The following is a 12,053-nucleotide window of genomic DNA, read 5'->3' on the forward strand; positions in this document are numbered from 1 at the left end:
TATTGTGATAAATTACTGTTGGGTTTTTAGAAAAAAGCTATTTTAAAGCTAACTTAGCTGTGAATTTTGGTCGTCATCGCAGACATAAATCTGACATGGACTCAAGCTGTTGCCTTGAAAATCAAAACGGTCTAAGACCATAAAATCATTAAGTGGGCCATCAGTCAGTCCATTGTTTCCCTTACCATTTGTAACAGTAACAGCATCATTCTAGCTGGGTTGGTGAGTTGCCTAACATAATACATTTGAAAAGGTCAATAGCCATGTCTCTTTACAGAAAGCATGACTCTATTGGGGATAATCTACAGACCTTTCTGAGCTTGTTCTTACATGCAGTCTGAGTTATTTACCTACTTTTCTTCTCTCCAGTGGGTCCTTTGGGTGCCTGTGGCATAATTAATGGGAAGAGTTCTAACCTGGGATACGTCCAGTCCAGTCCTCAGGCGGCGGAGGACGGCTCCATCAGCATCGTGTACCAGAACGGGGACCAGTGCGGCTCTACATCCCGCTACTCAACGCGCATCATCTTCCAGTGCGACGAGAACCCGGTGAGTATTAGTAAAGTAGCAAGTAGAACATGTCAAATGTGGATATGCTTTTTATGAGGGACTGAATAAGTAACACCCAAGTCATTTACATTTCCACTGTTCCTCAATTTACCAAAGTCCTATAAAGTCAAACGGGACTTACTCGGAAAAAACTAGACCAGAAAGGCATTCTGGATTGGTCTATTAATATTTGTAGGTTATTCTAGTGTTTAAAAGACATGTTTCTGCTAATTTTGGTGCAAAAAAGGGTGTCTGTTTTCATTTTCTCTTGTCTTAACTTTTTGTATATTCTATGACAACAACCCAACAGACTTAAAGATATTTTTATTACATGTGTGTCTGCAGGGCTCCCCCATGTTTGATCGTAAAGATGGTTGTGAATATGTCTTCATCTGGAGGACATCTGAGGCCTGCCCCATCAGGAAGTCTCAAGGTAAAAGCTTAAGTGATAAAAACTGTGGCTATCAATGTTGTGAGATTTACAACTGATGTTATCGTTTAATATGTGCAGAAAAAACTGCCATTTAAATGTTGACCGCTAATATTGAATGAGGGGAAACCAGATGTGCCTCCAACCGTCCAAACATGTCCTCTCAGGTGATGACTGCCGAGTTCGTGACCCCAAGAGTGGCTATGAGTTCAACCTGAGCTCTCTGAAGGGTCAAGATCACTCCGTAACCAGCAATAACTACGTCTACCACCTGTCGATCTGCGAGGGACTCCATAAAGGCATCTGCAGTCACACAGAAACAAGCCCTGAAACGGTTTCCTCTTGCCAAGTGGAAGGGAACAACCACAAGATAGCAGGTATGGCAAATTAAAGAAACTCTGCTTGAACATTCTTGATATTTAACCTGTTGTTTGAATGTATGAATGCATGTCATTATTGTTGTTGTTGTGTGTGTGTGTGTGTGTGTGTGTGTGCACAGGAATGGCATCCCAGGTTCTAAGCTATGTGGGAGACCAGCTCATCCTGAACTACACGAATGGAGAAATCTGTCATAAGATATACAAAAGATCCACAGAGATCTACTTCTCCTGCCACCCTGACAGGCACCCTGTGAGTTTCTCACATCCCGAAAGACCGAAAAGCAGCCAATCCTACAGACATTATCGGCTTTTAATGGACTGTTGAAAATACATTATATTACAAGTTCCTGTAGATTCCTTATGTGTACTAAGTGTAAAGAGTCAAGGCCTTTTACGCAGTGGGTGAATCAGAAAAAAAGCCCGAATTTTCTCCCCCGCAAAAATGTGTGTTATGAAAGGTAAGAACGAAAGGAGTGGATTTGGTCTGCGCTGCCTTTGTCAAAATTGACTACTGATTTAGTGTTGTTTCATTATTATAGGAGCAACTCAACCCGTTTATGTCCCCTTAAGTTACATTACATTACATGTTATTTAGCTGACGCTTTTATCCAAAGCGACTTACATTGCATTATAACCCATGCATTACATTTTTGCCTGGGGAGCAATTAGGGGTTGGGCATCTTGCTCAGGGAAGTTATTTCTTTCTCCACTATTTAATTTGATTATTTTTAGCACATATATATATATATATATATATAGTGTGCGTGTATATACATATGTATAATTTTTACAAATGTCAGCAGTGGTATCTCATTTAACGTTTCTCAATTCAAAGCACACGCATGCATCCCAGCTTTGTAGTTAGCTATAAGCTAACCGATTGTGTGTTGTTTCGATTCCCTCGTTAAGGGTAAACCAGAGTTCATCAAGGAGACTCCGGAGTGCACATACATGTTCAGCTGGCCCACCGCTCTGGCCTGCGTCCCAGTCAAGACCACGAGCTGCTCCTACAAGTAACCATCCGCCCCACATGTCATCCTCTTTTGTCTCGTTTGATATTTCTTCTCCCTTTGAGGTGTTTGTCATTTATAAAACCTGTGCCCCCTTTTAAATGGGCTTCAGCTGAACCAAATAGTTCCCTAACCCGAGTGAACCAGCTTTGCAAGTAATATGATTTAGGTAGCCCTCGGGTTACGTATTTGTTACCATCTGCAAAATAGACATTTTCCAGCAATAACTATTTGGTATCAGCTCATAAATTGACCTAATTTGCTTAATGGGTAATTTATAGACCAGTTATGGGCATTTACACTGCTTTTTTAAAAATGTCAAAAACAAGTAGAAAAAACATTTTATTTTCCTTTTCTTTCTGAATACAACTGGAGGCCACAGATATCTACATACTTCTGGAAAGAATGAAATGTACTGACAAAGACGTTTTTAAGTGCTCTCCTAAAAATAAATGACTAGATTTGATGCATTTAGGAGATAGAAGATACTTGTATCAAACAGATATTTTAATGGAAACGCAATTACCAACATTAAAAAAACTGCACGTGTGCTCTCTCCTAAGGGATGATCAGGGACACTCGTACGACCTCTCCCCTCTCGCCATGGACTCTCGGAACTGGGAAGCGGAGCCCTCTACAGAGGACACAAAGAACCAATTCTTCATCAACGTCTGCAGGTCGCTGGTGCAGCAGGGAGGTCAGAGTGCACGCTTGTTTTCTTTTGTTACTTACACTGTAGCGTCCAGCTCTGGCTTGTTGGGTTACAATTTGAATTCCATTAGAGCGTTTTGAGACTGAATGTCTTCTGATTACAGTCAGTTGACCCTGTGCTCACCTATCGACAGGTACATGGAAGTGTCCCTCCAGTGCAGCCTCCTGTTTGAAGGCCGGAGAGGACTATGTGAATTTGGGGCAAGTGGAGTCAGGCCCTACGTGGGACGGGAATGTCCTGAAGCTGCAGTACACCAGCGGCCAGGCGTGTCCCGGTGGAGGCCGCAACAGGAGCAGCATCATACGCTTTAAATGTGACAAAGACAAAGTGGTGAGCAGAAGTTTTCAAACTATGTGCAACTTACAAGAAATTCGGTTGTATTGGGTAAAGGAAAAAACCTACACCTTGGATGCTCTCCGAGGATAATTCAAGCATTACGTTCCTTATGTCAAGAACACCAGGGGAATAGTAATAATTTGAGTAAAGACGTAAATGGGGAAAATAACTATGTTTCTATGTACCATCCAGGACTCCCGGCCTTCTTTGATCTCTGCCATTGAGGACTGTGTGTACACCTTTATCTGGTTAACGGCTGCGGCCTGCCCTCTAAGCAGCAGCCACCACGACAACTGCAGGGTCACCAATCCTGCAACAGGTCAGACATTAAAAGAGAAACGCCAACTCTGTAGATGGATTGTATATATAAAATACCTCTTATTTCTTTGTAGTTATCATATTATCTTCTTGGGTAAAAAAGCAGTGTTGACACAGTATTTGTGTTTAATAGACTTTGTTCGGTTTAGATTCATTCCTTCAATGTTTGCATTTCTATTAACTGTGAGACTCTTTTCCTTTAGGTCACTTGTTTGATCTCAACACCCTGACAAAGGAAGAAGGTTACGTTGTGTACGATCCCCAGGAACACAGAAAGATGTTCCGCATGAATATCTGTGGGAACGTGTCCAACGCCGGATGCAGCTCAGAAACCGGTAGGTGCTCCAAAAGCAGAGCTCACTTTGTCGACAATCAGAGTCGCCTTCAACCAGTTGGTGCTGGTATCAGTCACTGGTGTTGACTGGTTGGTTCAGCTTTCAGCTAAATTCCATTTCTCAGTTACTACCGGTTGTTTGATGGGAATAAAGATAGGTGGATTCTAAATGTGGACAATATGTATAAGGAAAGATTAGGTTAACGCACCAATTTGACTTTTTAATATTGACATGCTGGACCTCACTCAGCACTTATTTTGTGTCAATTTCACGATTACTAGACCCAGTTGGTGTCAATTATTGGTGGCGTCGGCCACCTCAACAAATGCATTCGAACAGGGAGTTAAAAAAAGTTTCAAAGTAAACGCAAATACAGTGGGCTGGATTTGCTCGTTCACTTCTCCCCTGGTTAATGTTCAGTTTTACTCGTTTGCGTGGCTTATGTTATACCGAGGACGTGCGTCACCACTGTTTTGCGTCACAGTTGAGCGTTAAGAGGCCTAAAATTCCATCTATTCTCAAATCATTGATTGCTCTTTTACCTGGGTTGTATCATTTACTGCACATTAAACTTGAGACACTGAAGGAGCACATACCTCAACCAAGACTGCATCAGGAATATAATGGAGATGTTCAAGCAGCACCCGAATACCCGGTTCTAGACAATCAGGTGATGCATGGTCAGAGTTTGTTGTTATTAAAATAAATTCTAAAGGGCAAAAAGGTGAACTATTAGCACAACTGTATTTTGGCAGTTATTGTAACATATCTTTTCATGCATATTATGTTCCAGCTGTGTGTATTAAGGATGCTGCGACCGTGGTGAGCGGCGGTCAGGTGAGCAGACAACTCTCCTACAAGGATCAGGTTCTGGAGCTGACGTATGAAGGAGGAAGTACCTGCCCAGCAGATACCAAACTCAAACACAACACCGTCATCCACTTCATCTGCAGGTAATGTTGGTTACAATGTGTTACCATATCTTTTGCATTAACACCAGTGATGTATTTATCATGTGGCAGACAAGAGATATCAGACTATGTTGAATATTTACATTTGTGTTTGCAGGCCACCTAACATGGGCTCGTCCCCGCCAGAGCCGGTTCTCATTTACTCCAATGCTGAGACCTGCACACACTCCTTCTCTTTCCACACACCACTGGTCTGCGAACAGCCAGTGAGTATGTTTTCTCTCTTTTTCGGTGTGGTAGGTCAGACGAACGCATTGACTGCTATATGTCATAAAATAGCTTAAAATCCAATGTTTGGAAATGTTTGGCTTCCCCATTCAACGCAGTGAAGAAATAACTGGTAAGGAATGTACATATATTGTTAATCAAATGTAAAGTTATGATTTACACAAAGCCTTAACCCCAGCTTGTATTTGATCTGTGTACTGTCATAAAACCAGCTTTTTGTTGAAGTAGTTTAATTTTCTGTCTGTGTAGCAGGGAAGAAAAGCTGACTTTCACTTTCATAATACATTTTTGGGTTTTATTTTATTATCCGTGTAAATGGGTTGGAGAAAATACTATTTGTTTTACAAGAATTGTTGTTAATTCCCCTTACTTGCCTCTCGGAGCTTGTAGTTTTCTCAACGGTAAATAAATATAAAAATGACATAGAGCATTCTTTTGTAAATTGGCACTGCATTTGCCATTTCACACAGCTGATTGAATTTCAGTTTAGAGCGTAGACTGCAGGTGGACTTTAATCAGGTTCTCAAGGATTATCAAAGGACACAAGAATGCAGCATTGATGGGATGCTGCAGGAATTGTGGCAGCGTACCTAACCCTTGTTCTACAATACTTTTCAGAACTCAAGACCATCAAAAGAAAAAAATATTGAAAGAACAATTTCATCAACCACTGTATAGAACACAATGATTGAAATTCTGTGCATTAATTTAGTCCTTTCTGAGGCTCAAAAAAATAAAATATTACTGTGACACTTCAAGGATGTACCACTGAAATGTATTTGCTTCCTTTTTTTTAATTCCATTTTCAGGTAAGGTGTTCGGTCCAGAACGGCTCTGCTCTCATAGACCTGACTCCTCTCATCCACATCAATGGATACTACACAGCAACAGGTCAGTGGCCCGAGGTGTCAGCATGTCATATGAATATTTTTTTTTTGCATGCAGTGATGGGTTCTAAACCTATTCTCCAAATAACTAAAATCACGTGTAGCACGTGATCATCAGCATCATGTCAGCAAGTCTTTACATCTATGTACATAATTTAGGAGCAAAAATATGCAGCGTCCACATTTGTAGTTCAATCCACTTAATTGTTTCCCTTCAAGACGAGGCAGTGGACCAAGATGACGGATCTCCAGACTTCTACATCAATATCTGCCAGCCCTTAAACCCCATCCCAGGGGTAACCTGCCCCCCTGGCGCCGCTGTCTGTAAGGACCCCGACAATGGACCACCAGTGGTAAGAAACTGGCTAACACAACCAGATGCATGCATTTGCTGTCACACTATTTTCTAATACTAGGTAGATAAAGGACCACTTACCTTCACCTAACTTTCATTTGAATGAAAAATGAAAACTGCCCTGCCAATAAGTAAAAAGGTTCAAGGGCAATCACATTATACACATTTATACACATTTTATGCTATTGAAGCAGTAACTTTAATTAATTGTGTACACGTTTAAAAATAGGTAAAGAATATAACAACACTAATGATGGAAGTATGACATTATGGAGTGCCGTAACCTATTAAGCAATAGCGACCCCTGTTAAAGCTAAATAATGAAGAAAAAACAATCAGGCATTTTTCTCTCTTACTCTCTTTTAAAGGACATTGGGCGGATTACCAGCGGTCCTGAGATCAACAGCGCCACAGGGGAAGTGTCCATCACCTACAACAGCTCCACCAAGTGCGAGGCTGACCCTGCACAGAACTACACCTCGACCATCGTCTTCACCTGCCAGAGGGGCTTGGATCTGGTCAGTGAGCACCTGGCTGTCCTTTTATGGCGTTGCATTCGATTACTCAAGGTCTTTGAACAAACCAGTGACTTTTTTTTATTACTTCATTCAGGGCTCTCCACAAATGCTGAGGCTGCAGAAATGTCTCTATTTATTTGAGTGGGCAACTCCTCTAGTGTGCTCGGACGCCGCCCTCACCAACGCCAGCGGTTGCCAGCTCACTGATTCCCAGCTCCAGTTCACCTTTGAACTGTCCGTCCTCTCTGGTGAAGTGAAGGTGAGCTCCATAAGCTTGTTGTCTACCTCCAAAATGGATAAACCAATCACTGGCTCCAGCGAGAGAATGTCATCTTTTTCCATTACCTGAAGGTCACAACTGCCAGCCATTGTCTGACGTAAATTTCAGCTAAACAAGTGTTATGGTAGTGTTACCGGATGCAAACAAGGAGAAGTTAGCACATTGAGGCTCGGTCTGCTTGCAATTTGCAACCGCAATACCACCAAAAGCTGCAAGCTGTGTCTTTTTTAAGTGCTGTAGTGAAGTTGAGTCTCTGTATATCAGGTGCCAGCGAGCTCCAGCGTCTACCACATCAACGTCTGCGGCTCAGTGGCCGAGCCGGCCTGCGACAAGAGCGCGGTTTGCCAGGTGTCTGGTTCTGGATCAGACAAGTCAGCATCATCTTTCGGCATCAGCAAGGCCATGACAATGGACTACAAACACGACGAGGACGCCATACTGATGCAGTACGGTGGGGGAGATGCCTGCCCACCAGGTACGCCTGCTATTGTCTGCTAGTATAGACAAGACATTTTTCTCACACTGTGTTTTAGACAACTGAAGAAGGTGGCTGATGGTTTTTGTTTGTGCGTCCCAGTGACAAATGAGGGCGAGGTGTGCGTTTTCCCCTTCACGCTCATGAAGAAGTCATACACGGCGTGCACCAAAGACGAACGCACAGATGGCAGGATGTGGTGTGCCACCACTGCAGACTACGACAAGGACAAGAAGTGGGGATTCTGCAATGCAGGTGAAGGCTCTTTGACAGTAGAGAGGAAAACACAGCACAGATGTGACGACTCTAAAGCCGTCCCTGTGAACTCCCATTATTACTCAAGCTTTGAACTTTTGACATGAAAAGTTTAGGACAGGATGTAATGCAGGCAAAGCTAAAAAAAATTACATGTTTTTATTAACGTGAATGATTCATCAAATGATCATTCTTCTTTTGTGTTGCATTTCTATTAATGGCTTCGTTGCTCTTTCAGCCTCTGGTAAGCGCCAGTCCTCCATATTGTTTACCTGCGACGAGTCAGCGGGCCGTGGCTCTCCACGGCTGCTCTCAGAGACGGCGGGTTGTTCGGTGACCTTTCAGTGGCGCACCAGTGCCGTTTGTCCCCCGATGAAAATGGAGTGTAAGCTGGTCAGCCAGCACCAGACCTTTGACCTGCGAACCCTGTCCTCCCTCACTGAGCCGTGGAAGTTCAGACACCAGGGAGATTCGTAAGTTTGGCTTGACATAACCCCTCCTTATAATGAAAGGTGGAGATTTGTTATATTGGGCATGACTACTCCACTTTTAGTTTCAGAACTGAGAACTAAATGTTATAATACTGGATCCAAATAAATAGATCAGTAATGTTCCCTTCTATAGTCCCGCCTTTATTTAAATGACTTTTTTTTTGTTTTTACCTGTAGGTACTTCATTAACCTGTGTCAGGGTATCCAAGGCGGATTGCCAGGCTGTCCAGGGGGAGCAACTGTGTGCCGGCACACAGCAGCCGGAGTTACCCAGACCCTGGGCCGAGTTTATACCCAGAAAATGAGCCATGTTGGTGAGTAATTGAGCTTTGTGTGCTTTGTTTAGTACTTTTTGAGAAGAGGAATATGTGCTTGACGTTTCAATCACCCTAGTATTAACAGATGGTGATGCTGTTGTTCTGTAACTCCAAACCGACTGAATGAAACAGAAATCATTGCAGGCTTTGAGTTAAACAAAATTACGGCTTTTGGATCACGGCTCTCAATCTGCTTTTTACAGATGGAAAGATAACTGTCAGTTACTCAGCGGGAGAAGAGGTCTGTGATAACGGTGTGCAAGCCAAGACTGTGATCCAGCTGAGCTGTGGCTCCACTGTCGGACACCCAGCCCTCATCAGGTGACACACAACCCCGAACAAATCAGCTGGTTTTCGAAAGCTTTTCATTTCCAGCCCCACGGGCAAAAGAGATTGAGATCCTATTGCATGCAAACATTTTCAAATCTGTATGTAAATGAAGCATAAAAGAATGAGAACAGAATATTTGTTTTAACGTTACCTGTTCGGGATATGCATCATTTCCTCATTGTGAGGTCTTCTCTCCTGATGCAGCAATGTACAATAGGTTGCGTTCCACAGCCTGTAGGCTTTTTAGTCCCGTTATACAAAACAGTGTTTGTCTTTAGTGTTAAATCATCTCCCATTAAAGCATAGTTTGGGCACGGTGCCAAACATTTCTTGGCTGACACAAAATTCACAGTCATGAGTTTTGTTTTCTCCGATCAATATCAAGGCTTTATACTGAAGATGAATAATCTCTTTTGGTAGTTTCTTTTCATCAGCACCCCCAAAAGCAGAGTCAATTAGATATTAACTTTTATATGATATGGATGACTCCTTCCTTAATGTTGAATTTGTTTAATTTATTGCATTTATTGGTATTTTGCTTTTATTTTCCCTCCGCTTGTTCAATTGGTTCTTGAAGTCTGAAATGTTCCTCAGACTAAATCTGCCCCATTTTTGTTCCGCATGAACAGCGTCGATAAGGCGACATGTACGTTTGTGATTGGCTGGGAGACTCGGTTGGCGTGTGCTGTGAAGCAGCGGGAGGTGCAGATGGTGAATGGGACGATCCAAGTTCCCGACACCGGAGCCAGCCTCAATCTGGGAACGCTTTACTTCAGGTAACACAAGCACACACTCCACCTCTGCGCCGTAATCCTCCTTGAACATATCTCCCTTTTGTGCATAAATGAGAAGGTCATTTTATTTTCTACTTGGGGCCGTCTGTCTAGCTTTGTTGTTAACCTTCTTCTCTCAGCCACCATCAGGCGTCTGGAGACATCCGTCCCAACGGCGACCGCTACGTCTACCACATCCAGTTGTCTGGCATCACCAACAACTCGCTGCCCACCTGTCTCGGCGCCAACATCTGCCAGGTCAAACTCAACGGGCAGAACAGACGCAAGATTGGCTTTTCAAAAAAGGCCAGGTACTACGTAAAAGGTAAATTCTTGCTACGTTTAGTGAGCAGCAATTGGTTCTGAACCTCTTATTTAGAAATTAAGTTGTCAAATCACAGCGAAAGACCGATCGTGATGTTTGGTGTGCCAACAAAAACCAAATCTCCTGGGCACGTTTATGTACTCACCGTAGTGTGTAGAGAGATGATTGTAAGACAATGGCGGTTTTCCAAAGGGACTGCGGTGCCCACAAACCACGTTCACCAGCATGGACGGCCAAAATCATCACAAATTATGAAAACCACTTGTTGTGACTTCATCAGCCTTTTGTGTGTTACCTGATGAGGGCCAGCTTATGTTGTCCTATTATTACAACTCGTTGATTCTTGCTGGATCATCGCAATTCCACTCATTCATGCCATCCAACGCCTCTTCTCTCCCTTTAGGAGGAAACCTGGATGTGATGGTGCCCTCTGAGTCCCCATGTGGGCGGGAGAAGACAAAAATGGTGTCGTCCACCATCATGTTCCACTGTAACCCGTCGGCAGGCGTCGGCATCCCTGAGTTCATGCTGGAGACGGATGAATGCCAGTATCTCTTTGTGTGGCACACGGACGCTGTGTGTGGTCTCACGTGAGCAGCAAACATTCTTTACTACATGAGAGATGTAAGTTTAAGAAAATTCCAAATATGTGCTTAAGTCTTCCTTTCCAATTTCATTGCAGAACTGTTGACGTAGGTGTTGAAGATATAGGGGACGGCGATGCCCCTCCTTTCTCCGGGGGGAGGCCGGCGATGGGGCTGATGCTGAGTCTGCTGCTGGTGGTTCTGTCCGTCGGCCTGCTCGGGCTGCTGCTCCACAAGAAGGAGAGGAGGTGAGACCACGGGAAGCAGGGAAGCTGAAACATTTCAAGAACTTTTTTTTTATTTCCCTGAATTGTGTCTTGTCATCAACAACAGAGAGTTGGTGATCCAGAAGGTGGTTGGCTGCTGCAGGAGAGGAAACCAAGTCTCCTATAAATATTCCAAGGTGGGTTGAGCTAATGAATAAATTAATTCTGTTTTCCCTTTTACTGCCAACTACTTAGATAATTTAATTTAGTGTTTTGCTTTTAAACAATGCCATATGTAAGAAAAAACATCAAGTCATTAGCATTGCCCCACATTGTGAAAATCCAAGGTAATTAGTCTTGGCCGCACTTTTCCAAAGGTTCAGCAGTGAATCTTTCTTTGCCATTTTCCTTTTGAAATGGGTCAATAGTAATTTTGACTGCAAAGATCAAAAAGAGTGATATTTCAATGAGAGAAGAACTAATTATATAATATAAAATTATATTACGTAATTATTTTATTATGGACTTTCACTTGTGTATTATTAAAGAAATAATAGGCTTATCTCACAGTTATATTCTTGAAACTAGTGCCTGAAAAAAGGTTGAATGTGTTTGTTCCAACTTGTAAATCCTTAGGTCAATATGGACGAAGAAGGGGGCGAAGAGGAGATGGAGTGGCTGATGGAGGAGCTCGAAGCAACTCCCACATCCTCCTCGTCCTCCCACCGGGGGAAGAAAAACCACGGCAACGGTCACATCACGACCAAGCCGGTGAACGCGGACGGCCTGCGCACGTTCTCGCTGGACGAGCAGAACGACGAGGACGACAGCGAGGACGAGGTGCTCAGCGTCCCGGGGGTGCGAGTGGTGAAATCCTCCGGGAACGCCGGGAACTCCAGGCACTCTTCGGCCCATCGCAGCCCCTTCCTTCAGGTACCTGAACATCTGTCCAGGTGTTGGTTTGTTTTCCTAATGTGGCGCTCCAGACC

General features: G+C 43.3%; 1 protein-coding gene across 1 annotated transcript in view; it reads left to right on the forward strand.

Moving 5' to 3' along the window:
* igf2r (insulin-like growth factor 2 receptor) overlaps window positions 1-12,053 on the forward strand; it is a 32,669-nt gene that overhangs the window by 17,678 nt on the left and 2,938 nt on the right. The window contains exons 25-50 of the mRNA XM_037448896.2: window positions 370-548; window positions 894-981; window positions 1,146-1,355; window positions 1,478-1,608; window positions 2,268-2,371; window positions 2,932-3,065; window positions 3,214-3,410; window positions 3,609-3,735; window positions 3,938-4,069; window positions 4,863-5,022; window positions 5,138-5,246; window positions 6,078-6,159; window positions 6,375-6,508; window positions 6,879-7,028; window positions 7,123-7,287; window positions 7,573-7,783; window positions 7,886-8,038; window positions 8,277-8,511; window positions 8,707-8,843; window positions 9,050-9,167; window positions 9,806-9,952; window positions 10,090-10,274; window positions 10,678-10,864; window positions 10,957-11,106; window positions 11,192-11,261; window positions 11,701-11,997. Of these exons, the coding sequence (XP_037304793.2) occupies window positions 370-548; window positions 894-981; window positions 1,146-1,355; window positions 1,478-1,608; window positions 2,268-2,371; window positions 2,932-3,065; window positions 3,214-3,410; window positions 3,609-3,735; window positions 3,938-4,069; window positions 4,863-5,022; window positions 5,138-5,246; window positions 6,078-6,159; window positions 6,375-6,508; window positions 6,879-7,028; window positions 7,123-7,287; window positions 7,573-7,783; window positions 7,886-8,038; window positions 8,277-8,511; window positions 8,707-8,843; window positions 9,050-9,167; window positions 9,806-9,952; window positions 10,090-10,274; window positions 10,678-10,864; window positions 10,957-11,106; window positions 11,192-11,261; window positions 11,701-11,997 (3,992 nt within the window). The remainder of the gene's footprint in view (window positions 1-369; window positions 549-893; window positions 982-1,145; window positions 1,356-1,477; window positions 1,609-2,267; window positions 2,372-2,931; window positions 3,066-3,213; window positions 3,411-3,608; window positions 3,736-3,937; window positions 4,070-4,862; window positions 5,023-5,137; window positions 5,247-6,077; window positions 6,160-6,374; window positions 6,509-6,878; window positions 7,029-7,122; window positions 7,288-7,572; window positions 7,784-7,885; window positions 8,039-8,276; window positions 8,512-8,706; window positions 8,844-9,049; window positions 9,168-9,805; window positions 9,953-10,089; window positions 10,275-10,677; window positions 10,865-10,956; window positions 11,107-11,191; window positions 11,262-11,700; window positions 11,998-12,053) is intronic.

Source organism: Pungitius pungitius, chromosome 20 (genome assembly GCF_949316345.1).
Source record: "Pungitius pungitius chromosome 20, fPunPun2.1, whole genome shotgun sequence".
Classification (NCBI taxonomy): Eukaryota; Metazoa; Chordata; class Actinopteri; order Perciformes; family Gasterosteidae; genus Pungitius; species Pungitius pungitius.